We start from the raw sequence: 15,970 nt of genomic DNA on the forward strand, positions 1-15,970 counted from the left end.
GAGATGGCATCGTCTGTGGAACGATTTGGACGGTAAGCGAACTGTAGTGGGTCCAGTGTGTCTGGTAGTGAAGAAATGATGAAGTCTCTGACCAGGCGTTCAAAGCACTTCATCACTACTGAGGTGAGGGCTACAGGGCGATAGTCATTGAGAGAAGCAGGGTGGGGTTTCTTCGGGACAGGAACAATGATGGACTCTTTGAAGCATGTGGGGATCACCGACTGAGATAAAGAGATGTTGAATATCTCAGTGAACACAGGAGCTAGCTGGTATGCGCAGTCTCTTAGGATACGACCTGGGATGCCGTCTGGTCCTGCTGCTTTCCTGGTGTTCACTCTCTTGAAGGCTCTCCTTACTTCATGCTCGGAGATGACGAGCACGTTTCCGGTGCTGGCAGTATCTTCCTGTCTGCAGCCGTTAGCGCCGCTAACACTAGCATTGTTGGAGACCTTAGCTGCAGCCTCGAAGCGAGCATAGAAAGTGTTCAGCTCATCTGCCAGAGTCACGGCCGCGTTCGTCATACCGGTTGTTGGTGCTTTATAGTCCGTTATTGTCCTTAGTCCCCGCCACAGGCTCCTAGAGTCACTCTGTTGGAGTTGTGACTCTAGTTTCCTCCCGTAGCGCTGCTTCGCCTCTTTCACCGCCCTCCGCACGTTATATGACGCGGCTTTGTACGGGTCCATGTCCCCTGTCATGAGTCCCGTGTTGTAGGCAGCGGTGCGGGATCTCAGAGCGTCGCGGATGGTTTTATCCACCCACGGCTTCTGGTTGGGAAACGTTGTGATAGTCTTTGTCTCCACGGTATCATCCGCTAGTTTCCCGATGAATCCCACAACCGCTTCCGTAAACACGTTGACGTCATCGTCGGAGCTGTTTCTGAACATGCCCCAGTCTGCGTCATCGAGTGCGTCCTGTAACGCGGCCACCGATTGATCCGTCCAGCGCGCGACCTTCCTCTGAACCGGAACTTCCTGTTTCAGCCTTTGTTTGTATTTTGGCATGAGGAAGATGGCGGCGTGATCAGATTTGCCAAACGGGGGGCGGGATTGTGCCTTGTAGCCGTCCTTGACCGTAGTGTAGCAGTGGTCCAGTGTCCTTTCACCCCTGGTGGGGCAGGTGATGTGTTGATAAAAGTTCGGCGCTGCGCGTTTGAGGTTGGCGCTATTAAAGTCCCCCGTCACAATAAGCGCAGCGTCCCGGTGTTGTGTCTGGTGCTGTGTGAGTGCCTCATGCAGCTCGCATAAGGCGGTGACCGTGTCCGCTTGTGGTGGAATATAAACGGCACTTACAATGACCGATGTAAATTCCCGAGGTAGATAAAAAGGACGACACATGATGGACAGTAGTTCCAGATTTGGTGTGCAGGAGCGTGTGAGAGGAACAACGTTCGCACTGTTGCACCAGTTGTTGTTCACCATTAAACACACGCCGCCTCCCCTTGACTTCCCCGAGTCCCGTGTCCTGTCCATGCGGTGAACCGAGAAGAACTCGGCCGGCTGGATGGCGTGGTCCGGCACCGCTGGGTTCAGCCATGTCTCGGTGAAGCAGAGGAGATTGCAGTCCCGAATGTCTCTCTGGAACTTTATCCTGGCCCTGAGGTCGTCAAGCTTGTTCTCCAGTGACTGGACGTTGGCGAGCAGGATGCTAGGCAGAGGTGTGCGGTGTGCACGAGCTCTCAGCCTGTTCCTGACGCCGGCTCGCTTCCCTCTAGGCCGCCGCCGCTTCCCTTTGTTCTCCCTCGAGATCTCACTCGGCCAGCTCGGATCCGGAGTTAAAAACTTCGAATTGTGAGTACATTGTATACCAATAGAAACAAGAGTGTCACTGTCATACCTAATGTACCCAATGGTGATGATTTTGCCGATTTAGAAACGCTGAAAACTAACTTAAAAAACAAAGACAAAGAAAAAGTGGTCGGAGCAGTCGTGACGGCAGCCGACCTCACCGGCGCCATCTTATATGTGTGTGTGTGTGTGTATTATATATATATATATATATATATATATATATATATATATATATATATATATATATATATATATATATATATAATATTCTGTAACTCTGTAACTTCTGTCGGTGCTGTGCTGTGCTTTTTTGGAAATCGAATTTCCCAGAGGAACCCACCCGAGGGATTAATAAAGTTCTATCTAATCTAATCTAATCTAGATGTCAGTAGATTGTAGATTGTAGTCAACTGAGCTGTGTACCCCTCCCAATTCAAGTGCATAATCCTAGTTATAGTGCCTACTGCAGAACAAACAACTCTGGGCGCCATTCATCTTTAGTGAGTGTAAGCTGTCAGTTCACTGTTAACATCAGCTGTAAGTATGTTTCCACGCCTATTTGCTCTGAACGAGGCTGTAAATCTTTGTGAAAGGACTCTGATACCAGTTGAAAACTCAGTGAAGAACACTTCTGTTCTATAGCAAAACTGAGGTGATTTTTAAAGGATAACCTTGCCAAAATTAGGAACTGTTAGGCTTTTTAAGCTGCTGTTAGCAACTGTTAGTTGCAGTGTTATCAGAGCTAGCCTCTGTTAGCTGCTGTTTTTGTTCATGTTAGCCTCTTTTAGCTGCTGTTTATGTTCATGTTAGCCTCTTTTAGCTGCTGTTTTTGTTTATGTTAGCCTCTATTAGCTGCTGTTTTTGTTCATGTTAGCCTCTTTTAGCTGCTGTTTATGTTCATTTTAGCCTCTTTTAGCTGCTGTTTTTGTTCATGTTAGCCTCTTTTAGCTACTGTTTATGTTAATGTTAGCCTCTTTTAGCTACTGTTTATGTTAATGTTAGCCTCTTTTAGCTGCTGTTTTTGTTCATGATAGCCTATTTTAGCTGATGTTTTTGTTCATGTTAGCCTCTGTTAGCTGCTATTTTTGTTCACGTTAGCCTCTTTTAGATGCTGTTTTTGCCAGTGTTAGCCTCTGTTAGCCATTGTTTGTGAAACTGTAAAGTGGCTCTAACATTGCTGAACTCAGATACTTGGTGAATAAACTCATATGAGTATGTAATTAACCTATTTAATTAACCTATCAGAGAGAAAGTGTGATTTTTAGGACACTCAAGCCCAACATTAGGTGAGATAATATTAGCTTATAACCAACTGTTGTGGTTCTTTAGCTGGATTGCTGTCAGCTATTCAGAGATGGAGAGGTCACTGACAAGAAGTAATTCTTGCAATATTAAGAATAAATAAATATGTTTTTGCGTGTTTTTGTGTGTTAGAGACTGACTTCAGTTCAAGAGGTGAGGCTTAAGGTGAGTAGGAAATTAAATACCCTTAAAAGAAGGATTTCCTGTACCTTTAAAATTTCTCCTGAATATCTGGGAACATGTGTGTGTGTGTGTGTGTGTGTGTGTGTGTGTGTGTGTGTGTGTGTGTGTGTGCGCGCGTGTTTCAATAGAACAGTGTAAACAGTTTTATAGATACAGAACAGTCAATTAATGGAGATAAATAATCAGATAAATTTAATAATATTGTCTCCTGCTGCTTGTATTTTAACATTTATGTCATAGATACAACCTTTAAAAAAGTAATTGTTACTGATATCTAACGGATTTTATCTTTTTTACAATCTATCGGGCTCAATTCTCACCAATCAAGTAGACTACAGTTAAAGAAACATGTTGCTATATAGTGTTTGTAGAGCACTGAGGTAGTACAGCCATAGGTACTGTTGAACATAAAGATAACCAGGTTAGTTAGTGGTTCTTTGCATCCATCACTTACTGACCTTGCTGTGCATGTGTGTCTGTGCACACACACTTTCCTCTAACCTGTACCTCCACCCCACTCAGCCAGTTTGCTGTTATCTGTGTATTTTCCAGCCCCCCCGCCAGCACACCTTCATTACTGCCCCAGATAGTGGCATTGGCAACTTGTCACTTATATTGATTTCTCTTAAACTGCAATTTACATGGATATTTGTGGGCGTCCTGAGGGCAGACTGCAGCCTGGCGGACGGCCCCGGCACCCTCGCTCTCGTTCTTTCTCTCTCTCTCTTTCTCCCTGCCCCTGAGGCTGGGAGGAAATGTTTCCACCCAACAACAAAGCCTCAAAGTGACTTTTCAATCTGACATCAGCAAACGTGTCATGCTGGTTCTTCAGCAAAAGCACTGCTTTTTCTTTTTCTTATCATAAAAACTAAAACGGCTGGGGCCCTGTGAAGGTAAAGGGGGTCTTTTGGGGGGAAAAATCAAGGCAACAGCAGGCTATGTTTTGTTAGGTATTAAATATCACTCTCTTTTATTTATTCACCAACTGTAAAAAAAAAAAAAAAGAAAAGAAAAAAGAAACAGCTGTACAAGCTTAATGCATTCTTGATTAGGGCTTAACAAACCTGCATTTATTCCGAGCTCCTGAATGTGTCTGGCAGTACCATAGCGCCTCCTCCCAACGCACACCTGACCTTCTGCTGCAGAGGCCGGGGGAATAAAACAATTACCTGCAGCTAGGTAAACCACAAATGCTTTGTGAAAGCCTTCACACCGCGCTTTCACACAATAATGCCAAAATGTCACAATCTTCAAACTTTACGAATACAACACACCGTTAAGAGTTTTTGCCATGTGTGATGAAGGTCACCTGCAAAAGTCAAAACAGGATTTTCAGAATAAAATACGTTTCGTAAGACCTACGTGAAAAAAAAAAAGTCCGTTAAAGATGCCTTTGAAAAGACAGCTGAGCAATGCGTCTGAGAATAATCTTCCTCCATGGACATCTATGACTTCAGACCACAGAGAGGGAATTTATTTCAGAACATTAATCCCACAAGAAGATTGCAAATCCTAAATCCTGCAAGACAAACACAACTGTACAAGGAGAGAAAGGAGAAGCACTCATCTCATTCTGCATCCCTGTCTCTCCTTTGAGCCTCAAGTTAGTGGTGACTGGGTTTGCAGCAGGCAGTATATGAAGCAGAAGACCACATTTGGTACTTTGGTGATGGTAAACGTCCTATCCTTGCCTGACCTTTGACCCCTTCCCCTCCCTGAGAAGAACACAGTTCCCCTGCCATGTAAAAAAAAAAGTGAAGTAAAAAAGTGGAATGAGACGAAACGTTTTTAAAACAGCACTGGGTGAAGAAGGGGTGTGAGCTGGTGGGTGTCGCTGGTGATGTCACACCTCCCAGACAGCCAGGATTGGACCCTAATTAGAAAACTCGGCAGCAAATAGATAGGCGTCCTGCATGATTGAATTCAAAGTGGCTGATGCCAAAATTTCTGCAGAGGCGCGGCAAAAACTGGCTGAGAGGAGCGAAGCAGCCGGGATCAGTGCTGCTGAGAGCTGCCACGCTGCGCTGCGAACACAGTCTCTCTATGAGCTGGAGGCGAGCTGGAGTTTCTGAGGTGATACAGGAACAGCGAGACGCGAAGCTCCTCTCCCTGGTTTGAAGGGATAAAAAAGAAGAAGAGCCGAAAATATAGTCCGAGTGTTCGTCAAAGCCGAGGACGCAGCGCAATCAGAGAGCAACGGAGGCTGACGCCAGACAAGTACAAAGGAGAATCGAGCCGCCGAGTTCAAGTTATCCCTGCGCCTCGCTCCAAAGGTCTGCGCTGATGGCATCCGTACTTGGAAACAACAGCCGCGCGTCGGGGGCTCAGGGCGGCCAGGTGAAATGCAAGCTGAGAAGGAGGAGGAGGAGGCGATCCAAGAGAAAAGGTAAAAGCAAACAGAAAGAACGGAAAAGAAACTTTAGACCACTTGTTTCCTTTTTCCTTTTTTCTTCTTTTTTTGGCTTTCTCTCCAGAGGTCGTGCGCACCTTGGCGGAGCATCGGAGCGCACAGGCGGCAGCCCGGTGGAGCCTGCACCTCGCTGCTGCTCCTGCTCCGATAACGGCGGCTTTGGATAATAGTGCATATTTGAAATGTGACTGAAGAAAAAAAAAACGTGATCTCTGTTTAGGAGGAGACGGCGGCTTTAAATCGCCTTTCTCGTGTAAAGTTTAGTTGCCGCTGCGTGCGTCGTCCTCGCAGAGCCTTCGTTGTGTCTTATACCTAATGAATGAAAGTATTATTTCGCTCTTATGGAGCTTTAAACGTGCTCTCCGGTAGACAGAACGGCTGCTGTCAATATTTAACACTGATTTCTTCATTTGTTTGTTTTTTTAAGCAGCGCATACACATGAATCCTGTCCTCACTGATTTCTTCCATAATTTCAGTTAGATTGCCACATCAGTTCTTGTCAGTAAGTTTAAATATTCAAAATGTAGCATAATTAAAGAGCATCCTCCTCCACGCTGGAAAACACTGCAAAATCCCAATAATTCACATTTTTTTTGTCCTTTTCCTTTTTTTCCCCTGTTGTCTCATCTAAACAGAATTTTCACCCATTAGAGGCTTAAAACTGCACTGCTGTACTGCTACACAGAGAAGCCTCAAGTTTAGGACTCAGTTATGGGCCTGCAACAGGGAGACAAAAGGAGCAGGGACCTACAATTATTTTATCTGGCCCTTCAAAATAATATTTCTTTGTTTTTTTTGTCTTGATATTTTTTATTTGTGCCTGTTTCTAATTCTAAGCTTCCAGCCTCCTTTTTTGGAGCTTCTAATGAAGAAATCAGTGGATTAACAATTGGAGACAAACTGTAAAACAGCCAATTATATGTGTAATGAAAACAGAAAAGCATGCTGATTTCCAGTGACTGAAACATAATAACAGTGAGGATTTTTTTTCCTAAGGCTCAGCGCCTGTCCCTGCAGCCGTGCTGTAATGGATGCTGACGGGGGTTCATGGTAAACAAATCCCTTGTGTGTTTTAAATGCCCTGCATCCTCTCTGCCAGTGACACTCTTACCTTTGTGAAATATTATGTATATGATGCAAAAAAATTAAATAAATAAAAATAATACAATTCACAGCACTCTGGCTGATGAAACATTTCCACCTCAGCACCTCTCACTTTGAGACTTTGCATTCCTGCTTTTTTAAAAAAAGAAAAAAAACAAGAAAAGTGGTCACAAGTGAAAACGCAGCATTGCTCGCTGCTAAAATTAATCCGTGATTGCTGAGTAATTTTATCCCAACTTCCTTCATGCTGCACTTCACAGAGGGAAAAGAGCTGCAAAGTGACATTTTGAAAGATCAAGAAAGGAGCTATTATTGATATGTCAGGGAATGCTTTGATTCTTTAGAAGAAGAAAAATAAAAACCTCGCCGGTTATTTCCTCAGGTATTCTTATTTGGCTAATTAATACTGAACTGAATCACCGAGCACTTGTTTGCTCTGGCACAGGCCTCAAACTCTTTGCTTTTTGTTCACCTCCTCTTTTTCTGCCATCTCCATAAAAAAGGAGGAGGAAGATTTAAGCAATATTTATTTTTATTTATTTATACGCATAACAGATGATAACACGACCGTTTGTGTTGTTTATGCTTGAAGACACTGACGTGCCACCCCATTGCATTGTGGAATATGGATGAACGCTCGGAGCGTGTTGACGTATCCGACTGCAATTGAATGCATAACGAGCTTTCATAAACACTTTGCACTTGTCATCAAACTACAAAACAGACAACTGCATCTCATTTCCATAACCTCTTGATTTTTAATAGCCCAAGTAATTGAGACAAGGGAGACAATACATAAAATATAGTGCTGAGGCAAATGTATTTACATAATGGAAAACGACAGAATTGGTTCCACAACATTAAGCATTGCATATGAGTATCACACAAGCGCGCGCGCACATTAGCTGACAGGCCCTCGCTGCGTGTATTTCCGAGCAGCTAATTTATCAGCTCTGCTGATTCATTCTGATAACACGGGACATTAGGGGCCAGTTCAGGGGCCGGCTGTAAATGAACTGTGGCTTCGGGACGCGCTGATGGCCGCTGACTCTTCTGCTCTTCCTGTCTTGACGCTTGTATTCAAATTTAAACGTTTCATAAAACTGTCAAAATAAAAGCCCAGTGTCAGACTGAAGGGTTCCAGCTTCCATTTTTTTTTAACCGATCATCGTCATCTTTCATCTCAAATGCCAGCCGAGCATCATCTCGAGATTTCCACACAATTATGTGTATAGACTTTAAGGAAAATAAATCAATAAATCAATAAATCACTGAGGGATTATTTGGTTGCATTTGTGGCTTAATCCCTTGAAAAGGCTGCAGATTATTTGTAGATGGACTAAAACCTGCGTGTGTATTCAAAAGGTTCTAAGCAGATTCAGCAACTTCGATTAATTTCTTTTTCCATCAGACTCCTTTTTTTGTTTTTCTTTTTTGGGTGTGTTTGCTCATTTCTTTTGGATGGGCAGGATAAATAAGTAAAGAGTGAAGATTACAGCCTGGGGATGTATTTGCTAACATCTTTTTAGCAGGCGGCCCTCACTGCTCCTGCTCAGATTTCCTAAAAATCACACACCTTACTGAATCCATCAGCTGCTTTTTCAGCTGCTGTTTGACAGCCGCCGCCTCCTCAGAGTGTTCTGGTTCCAGCACTCCTGTCAGCTCGGTGTTGTGCAGATGTACACCTCACTCGCTGTTTTTTTTTGTTTTTTTTGCTGTTCTTTAAGCACAGTGTGAGCAGAGTTATCCCCCTCAGATGGACTCGTGGACACACAGAGGATCTGCCTCTTAATTAGTCACAGCCGTGAGCTCTGTGTCCCTAAAGGGACGTCAGTTGCACAAATACAGTCGTGCACATCTGGGTGAATGATGCACTCCCCTGATTTTTGACAAATCTGCCTGTAGATTCCCGCCTGTCAGTCATCTGTACGACGTGACCTTGTTAAACCGCGGCATATGTGCAGCATATTCTTGCTCTTTTATCCACAGTGTGCCTTTCTTACAGACAAAAATAAGCACCGCCGAGATTTATTGGCCAACATTATTTTTTTTTACAGCCACACTTATCACCCTGCACTCTCAGTACAGTATATCAGCGTATCATCAAGAGCGCCGAGGGGGGAAATGTGAAAAACACAGAGTGTAACATAATTTATATAGCAATTACTGCTTACGCTCTGCTTCCTGGTGAGCTGGCGACGGCGACAGACGGGTCGAGTGTGGGCTGCCGTGGCGGCGGTGAAAGTTGAGGTGGAGGGATGCGAGGGTTTACACGCATTTGAACATCTCCGTTCTGGAGAGGCGCAAGTAAACATTAGCTCGGCGGCTGGGTCAATCAACATAAAACACCCTCTCCCCCCACTCTCCCACCCACCCAGTGATCCTCTGTGACTATCTGACATCTCACCAAGCAGAGGGAGGGAAGAGTGAGTGGAATTCCTGGCTGTACCGTATCATCCCGCTTCCCTCTCAGCGCTAACGGTGGTGATAGAGGCGCCGCTGAGTTGAGGGGCAGAGGTCAAGAAGAGGGGGCACAGACTCAGAGCAGACTGTCCTTTACGATTTCACAAATTTGAAGAACTTTGCATCTGCACTGGTTTAATCAGCCAGGTATCTGTGCAGACCAGTAATATTACTGTCTGCTAGTGCTAGTCACTGATGCTACTGGAAGAAAACCAAACATTCTTGTATTGGAATGTATTTCGGAATGACCAAAATAGCTCTGAGATTAAAGAAGATGTGTTGCAGCCTGTCGGAGAGAACAAGCTGTGTTTTCACAGTTGTGATAGAAGCGTTAGCAGTATTTGAAGATTCATAGACGGTATACAAAATGCACACAAAACAGCCTTTGCTTTAATTGAATTACGTAACCACACTAGCCCACTGTCTGTCAGTGTTGTTTGTCTTAGATATAGTACCTTTACCTGTTTTGCCTTTATTGCTTTGTAGGAAACACGATTCTTCGTAGCTGTTATTTGCTGCACTGTCCTTTAAGGTCTTTACTGCTTATGACTGATCACTTGGAGCTTTTTTGTTGACTTGTGTTCATGCTAAACCTCGTACACCTTGCAAATCTTCCAGATTTGGCTTTGAACTTCATATACTTTGGAGACTCTGTTTGCAACTCTTCATTTTTTATGCGTTGTTTACATCTTGCCGCTAATTCCAGCTGCACGGACACGTGTTGAATGTCATGTCCATTTTTCTCCTGTCATTTGCTGTTTGCCTCCCTACCAACATCTGTCAAATAAGCCCCACCCCTTCCACCCCCACCCATAACAAAACTGCAAGTTTTTTCTTTTTTAAGCAGCATATAAATTATAGAAAAAGCAAGTATATATAAATCGAAGGTTCCTTTTAAATAGAATCCAGGATGCTCATGCTGTCTTTGAGAATAAAAAATAAAAAAGCTCAATGTGAGTAATAATAGAAGAAAAAGAAAAAACAGTCGTAATGCTCAATAGTAAATCTGGCTAAAAAAATGATTACATTTAAGTTGGAATAGTGAAAGTGGTCCAAGCATGCCGAGTCTGCAGTGATGTGTGAGAGACCTTTAAGGACGATGACAGTGTTTTAATCAGCATTCATTCAGATCATTGTTTAATGTTAGCGTAACTGTCCCCGTCATGCACACATGCATTGTAACAGTTGCAGTATGGTCTCTGCATTGGCCTACATTCACATGCAGAATCCACTGATAAATAAACTCACTCTGCGGTAACACAGAGAGGACCTGAGCCAATGCACACCTTGCACCAGTTTCCTGGTGTAGGGTCATTGTCATCAGGAGTGGGAAGGTTTCTGGTTGAGGAATGCAGTTATTGGTGCTTGGTTTCCATGTTGGGATAGCCCAATGTCACACAGTGTGTGTGTGTGTGTGCGTGTGTGTGTGTGTGTGTGTGTGTGTGTGTGTGTGTGTGTGTGTGTGTGAAAGAGAGAGAGAGAGGTTTGTTTCACAGATGAAAAGCACTAGTTTTATTCCTGAAACACTTCTGTCACATTTGTTTGTGTTTGTGCTGATAACTGCATTAAGAGCTGCAACAGAAACACCGCTGGCATTTATGAGGTTAATGAAGGTCAGTGCCGATGGAAGCGGCGCCGTGTTCTGCGGTGTGCGCACGCATGGCTCTGTGAATTTACAGGCACTTCCTGATTAAGGGTAGCGGCGGAGGAGTCTGCGGTTTAGGACACGGCGTCCTCTAGCTGACTGAGCGTTTAGCTGGTGGGCGGAGGAGGGGGCTGGGGAAAAAAAAGGTTATTACTACTCATTGTGGTCTCTTGAGGACAGCTGATAAAATGACCAAGGAAAAGGAATAGCACAACTTTAGCACATTAGCATAATTAGTAATTATCTGGTAATAGTCCCTGTTGGCTTTTTTGGAGCTCGGCAGTGAGAAATTGTACTTAAAGTTCAGGGCCAGAAAACAAATTTCATGGCGAAATGTCTCAATAACACGCGGAGTGCAAGAGCTGCCTCAGTCAGCCTGCGGAGAGAATGAATCAGAACAAGTATCAAAAGCACAGATGCAGATTTAAAAAATGCAGAAGGTGACACTTAAGTTAATTAGCCTGTTGTTTGATGACTCCCACAGTTGGAAAGATAAGGGTATTACTCATTGCAAATACCTTGTTGCACTTGTTGCCATGACAACAAAAACACAGTTTAATTGAGTTAGTCATGTGTTACGCTTCATCAGCCTGTCCACAAGAGCTTTCACAACAATGACTACTTTGGTGGAGACATTTGAGAGCTGGTTACACTGCATGCCACTAATGCGCGTGTGCCGCTCTGATGGAAATTGCGCTCCAGAGTGATGCCTCTGTGTGTGTTAATTTGTTTGCGTGCACGCGTGTGTGTGTGTTCTTGTCGCCTGTGTGCCCGGTACATGTCGCCGTTCGCGGGGAGCTGTCAGTCTTCATAAACACAGATGTGGCACGGCAACTCGGCGGCATTATCGCTTCCCGTCAGTGTGTGTGCGTCTGCAGTCCACAAAACAACGCAACATGAGAGAGCCTGTTGTGTAAAAGAGAGTTTGGATGTCTCGTAGCAACTGTCAAGCAAGTTTTTGTTGTTGTTGTTGCTGCTGCTGCTGTTGGGCTGATGCCAGATGTGAGCAACAGCCGAGCAATAGTGTAACTATTGTGTATGTTTTGAGATGCACGTTAGATCGATGAGAGAGCTTTTAACAAGGGAACATGTGCGATGCTTTGGGAGCAACAAGCTGGTGATTTGTTTATCCAGTAAGAGTAGGGATTACAATTTAAAGGAACAATTCAGACATCTTTTTTTTCCACTGTGTGTGTGTATGTGTGCTTTGAATGTTTTTTTTTATGTTTTTGTTGAGTCAATATTCATTTTGGCTGCAAACTAAAGACAAAACGCTGCCATGGTTTCCCAAGGCACAGCGCGATATTGTTAAGCATCTTGTTTTTCCTAACCAGAAATCCAAAAACCGAAGGCATTTAGATCGTACAATAATGCAGAATGAAAAAAGGGTCACAGTTTTAAACATTTGATCGTTTGTTTTCTGTCTCTGCTTTCAGGCAGTTTCCGTTTCTTTGCCGTTAACATGACGGCAGGTCTTATTTTTCTGTCTTCAGATGGACCTTGTAGAGTTTGCAGCTGAGAACAAGACAAAAAAAAAAGAAAAATGAAAAAGGGGGAAATTTTATTGACCTTCCTACCTTTGAAATCATCCTGATACCAGTTTCATTTATATCATGAACCAAAACCACATATATATAAATATATTTAATTTTCAGCTTGTTTACATGGTAATAATTTGGTTTTTAAAAAATATTTAGCATTTTTGTTGCATTGATATTTAAGATAAAGAATACTATCTCATCTTTCCTACTTAAGGTTTTAGAGGAACAGTAACTAACATTAGCTTTTTCATCCAATACAACATGTAGATGAGGTGTATTCTTCATGCAGCTGGTATCTCTAACAACCTTCACAGTTATATGGAAAGCTGTTTTTATCACCTCCTCTCATCTTATCTGGATTGTGGCAGCTGGACTGTATAGAAGGGTTTTAGTGTGAAGACAGAGCTGTAAAATGCAAAGAAATTGCATTTCTAATAGCAAAATTACGCACTCGATTTACTCCAAATGTCAACCAAAATGCACTTTTCATGCTTGTTCTTACATTGTGACTGCCAAAGTCAAACAGAAACAGAGCTGTAGTGTGGTTACATTTCACTAAACTGAGTCTGGTAATTCTGAACTAGATTCGCTCACCTAAAAATTTCAAGTTTTTAATTCATGGCAGTGGATTTTTTGTGTCTTATCATCGCTGTTATTATTATTTTATCATGCCATCAAGACTAGCTCTCACATCTAATGCGAAGTCCTGCCAATAGTGTGGAAGCACCCCACACATCATGGTGGCAAAACATTTCTCCAGTTTATGATCCTAATTAGCTCTAACTGTGCCATCATCCCTGAGTCATCATGCCTGGAGAGAGGCCAGATCATTTGACGGTCCACAGTTTCACGCTTTCTTCATCCCTCCTCTCCCTTTCTTCCTTTCTTTCATGTCTTTTCCTTTCAGTTTCTGTCTCCCTCTCTCTCTCCCTCTTCCCTGAAGCACACACACTGTTATTGTTGTCCTCCAGCTTCATGTGCGTATTCACAGCACGGTAGCTGCTGCTATGAAAAGGGAAATATTTCATAAGCAGAAAATAGCTGAAGAAGGTGCTAGGATATGGGCTCCAAAAAAAGCTTTGTGCTGTTTTACCAACTCGGTCCAAAATACAGCAAGTCAGCCTTGAAATGTGTTCGCTCGCCATTCGAGTGCATTTGGATATTAAAACTCACAAACACGTGAATGGCCTTTGTCAGCATCTGATCAGCTGGCAAAGCGTGCGCTGCTGGCACCTCTCGCCTTATGTCATGCTTCAGCCACACAACAGCACAACTGCCTCGTGTGCTTTGCTGACATAGCAAAGTTAACACTGATACCCCGCCTCATATGGAATAATGAAATTGGATGAAGCAGCTTAGCCGCTTGCCGTCCCTCCTCTAGCCATCAGACTCGGTGCCTATTTGAGATAACGTTAATGAAGGAGACTTTAGCCAAGAATAGACACGTCTTACTGCTGGAGTGGTGGGGGGGTGGGGGAAGAGGGGTGGGGCACTAACGGCATTTATTTCCATTAATAAGATGGAGCGTTTTACAAGAGAACCTCTCCTGAGGGCTCTCTCCGGAGGTCGGAGAGAAAGCTACACCTTTTAACAACCTCCAAAAGAGTTCTCAGTGTGCGGAGAGATGTTGTTGCATGGCCTGTTCTCTAAGAAACTTGTCCTAACCTTGCTTCACCAATTTGGGCTGAGGTGGTGACTACAATCACTGCTTTTCATCATTTGTAGGTTTTTGTTGTGGGTGTTAGCAGCTTGGGAAGGCAAAGTCTGAATTTTCTTAGAGAGCTAGCATGAAATATTTTCCAGTTCTTCTGCTCTTGACCACTGTATGATTTACCACTTGAAACTGCTGATTTTAGATATCAATAAACAAAGCTAGCTTCTTGATTCTAGTTTGTATTTATCAGTTTTGCTGTAGCTAGCTAAGCTAACTAGCATTAACTTCATGATGTTGCTGAAAAAATGTTACAGACTGTCAGGTTTTAATGTTAATGGGTGCAAAGAATGAAGGGCTGTAAGAAAGATGTCAAAAACGCACTTGCTGACCTTGTACACAGTGTTGTGCTAAAACACTGAATCTAAAGCTAATAGGTGGTCAGTAGTTTTGGCCATGCTAGCTGAAACAGGAGACTGTTGGAATTTATAGCTGTGTAGAAGCAAACTACTTTACTTTAACGCACGGTTACGCTCGAGCTTTATTATTTATACACTGCAGGATTTAAAGGTAGCTGACGCCATCTTGGATGATGAATGTGGCCGATAGCGCAGAACTGCAAACAGTCTGTAATTCATTTAAAACTAGTCCAAGATGATAACTTAAGACAAAGTGCAGTTTTAGCCTGGACCTTGGATGTAGTAAGCTGCTAATCTGGATGAGCATTTTTAAACTTAAACAGTGTGATCCCTTTAATACGATCATGGTTGGTTTTTTTGTTCCGTTATCTGTTTTTGTAATAACCCGAGGATGATGCCATGCATCCTTATTGGATTAGTGCATTATATGATAAGTGGTAAGCATTATGGGAAATGCTGTAGTAGCGAGGCCTGAATGATTAGCTCAGTCACTGTGCCTGTGTACAGAATATTTTCTACCACTGATATTTTTTACTTCTCTCTGCATGAGGGGTCAAGAGTGTTTTTACACTCCTTCCTCACTATGTAAATACATCTGATAGCAGTTGATTCATAGTAAATGATAAATACGCTCTTTTTGCAGTGAATATTAGATCCCTGTAGCTGATGGAATTGCTTAATGGCAGATTAGGAGCACTGATAATGATGAGCGCATATGCGAATATCCTCGCCGCTTCATTATTCTGCTCACATGCAAGCATTAAATAACATTTTTCCCCCTCTTTGCCCTACAGTAAATCCCTCTCCCATCCATCGATTCCAGGATCCTTTAGGGGCCCCTTCTAGGAGAGACCGACAGGCTTATCTTGCAAATCCTTTAAAAGGTATTTAGAAAAAAATCTTTCCCTGCATTAAGTGTGTCTGATGTTGCATCGCCGCAGGGTTGGCCGAGTTAGTTTTAGACCTGCAGGCTGATCGGTGCGATATGCAAAATGATGTTTTTTCCAAGTTTCCTAACAGTCACATGCTGTGTAGTTTATTTTTCCTTCTTGCTGCCCCGATTTTGATTTGTACAGCTTGAAGTGGTGGAGCGTAATAGATGTGTTTGCATTTGCCCGAAAAACTTAGAGTTCCAATCACTCATCCATTACCTTTGATAGCTCAGAGAGTATTTGGCTTTGCCCAGATAAGGCCTGAGTATACATCCAGTCAGATTCAGTTGAATTGTTTGTACACACACGGCGCTTTGGCATTGGTCTGCTTGGATGGGCTTTGGCGTGATGGAGAATTTCATCCCCACCCCCTCCGCTACCTCACTGACAGTGGCGCTTTGGGGCCGGAGCTGTTGGTGAAGGGTGTGTGGCACCTCAGGCTACAAATGTTGCCTTGCGTAAAGGACAAAAAGAGAGGATATCTGCGGGTTAAGAGTGCCTCAAATGTTGGCCCACATGGACCTACATACCC

General features: G+C 43.4%; 1 protein-coding gene across 5 annotated transcripts in view; it reads left to right on the plus strand.

Annotated features, from left to right (window-relative positions):
* Positions 1 to 2,233: 2,233 nt before the first annotated feature.
* The window catches only part of adarb2 (adenosine deaminase RNA specific B2 (inactive)), a 224,133-nt gene continuing 210,396 nt past the window's right edge, over positions 2,234 to 15,970 (plus strand). Inside the window, exons 1-4 of one of the 5 annotated variants that reach the window (XM_082545992.1) lie at positions 2,234 to 2,324; positions 3,222 to 3,242; positions 3,825 to 5,658; positions 15,301 to 15,390. In XM_082545992.1, the coding sequence (XP_082402118.1) occupies positions 5,556 to 5,658; positions 15,301 to 15,390 (193 nt within the window). In that variant the 5' untranslated portion in view covers positions 2,234 to 2,324; positions 3,222 to 3,242; positions 3,825 to 5,555. Of the gene's footprint in view, positions 2,325 to 3,221; positions 3,243 to 3,264; positions 5,659 to 15,300; positions 15,391 to 15,970 lie in introns of those variants that run through there. The other 4 variants (XM_082545995.1, XM_082545991.1, XM_082545996.1 and 1 more) reach the window with 4 other exon arrangements.

Source organism: Aulonocara stuartgranti (genome assembly GCF_965226115.1).
Source record: "Aulonocara stuartgranti genome assembly, chromosome: 9".
NCBI lineage: Eukaryota > Metazoa > Chordata > Actinopteri > Cichliformes > Cichlidae > Aulonocara > Aulonocara stuartgranti.